This window comes from Chlamydomonas reinhardtii, chromosome 14 (genome assembly GCF_000002595.2).
Source record: "Chlamydomonas reinhardtii strain CC-503 cw92 mt+ chromosome 14, whole genome shotgun sequence".
NCBI classification, from domain to species: domain Eukaryota; kingdom Viridiplantae; phylum Chlorophyta; class Chlorophyceae; order Chlamydomonadales; family Chlamydomonadaceae; genus Chlamydomonas; species Chlamydomonas reinhardtii.
In genome coordinates this window covers 3,974,681-3,975,325 of record NC_057017.1, presented here as the reverse complement: position 1 = coordinate 3,975,325, position 645 = coordinate 3,974,681, and the positions used below count along the sequence as shown (strand labels likewise).

The 645-nt window shown below is 61.7% G+C and overlaps 1 protein-coding gene across 1 annotated transcript in view; it reads left to right on the top strand.

Moving 5' to 3' along the window:
• The window catches only part of CHLRE_14g633300v5 (uncharacterized protein), a 38,906-nt gene that overhangs the window by 30,188 nt on the left and 8,073 nt on the right, over positions 1–645 (top strand). Inside the window, exons 45-46 of the mRNA XM_043070458.1 lie at positions 34–105; positions 424–492. Of these exons, the coding sequence (XP_042917131.1) occupies positions 34–105; positions 424–492 (141 nt within the window). The remainder of the gene's footprint in view (positions 1–33; positions 106–423; positions 493–645) is intronic.

Below are 645 nucleotides of genomic sequence, written 5' to 3'. Positions count from 1 at the left end.
CCCACCCCCCCCCTCCAAACCCCACCACATCAGGTGCCCCTGGCGGTTCAGCTGCTGGTGCTTGTGTTGATCGCGCTGTTCATCCTGTACCCCGCACTGGCGCAGGTGGGGGCGGGCGGGGATGGGTGGGTGGGGGAGTGGGTGGGTGGGGGAATAGGTGGGTGGGTGTAACCCTGCGCCCCCCCCCGCTGGACCTGTGGGCGCCGACGGTGATCGGTACGCACAACACCACAAATGCTGTCTACTTCGCTACACTTCTCTGTACCAATCCTTGCAACCCCCCCCCCCACACACACACACACGTGCAACTTCAGGTAGCATCCGTAAACCGTCGCTTTGCTGCATCGCATACACTGTCTTTGCGCTATGTTTTCCTTGTGCTCTTGAACACACACACACACACGCACACGCACACACACGCAGGTGTCGCTGTCGGTGTTCTCCTGCTACCGCATCGACACCGGCGGAGGGCCCTACCCCGAGATGCAGCGGGTGGGTGGGTGCGGGGTTGGTGTGGGAGGGTGAGCAGCATGTGTGTGTGTGTGTGTGTGTGTGTGTGTGTGAGTGTGTGTGTCAATGTGTGTGGGTGTGTGTGTGGGTGTGTGTGTGTGTATCTCCTTCCAGGCGCGCTCCTGCCCCTGGCCA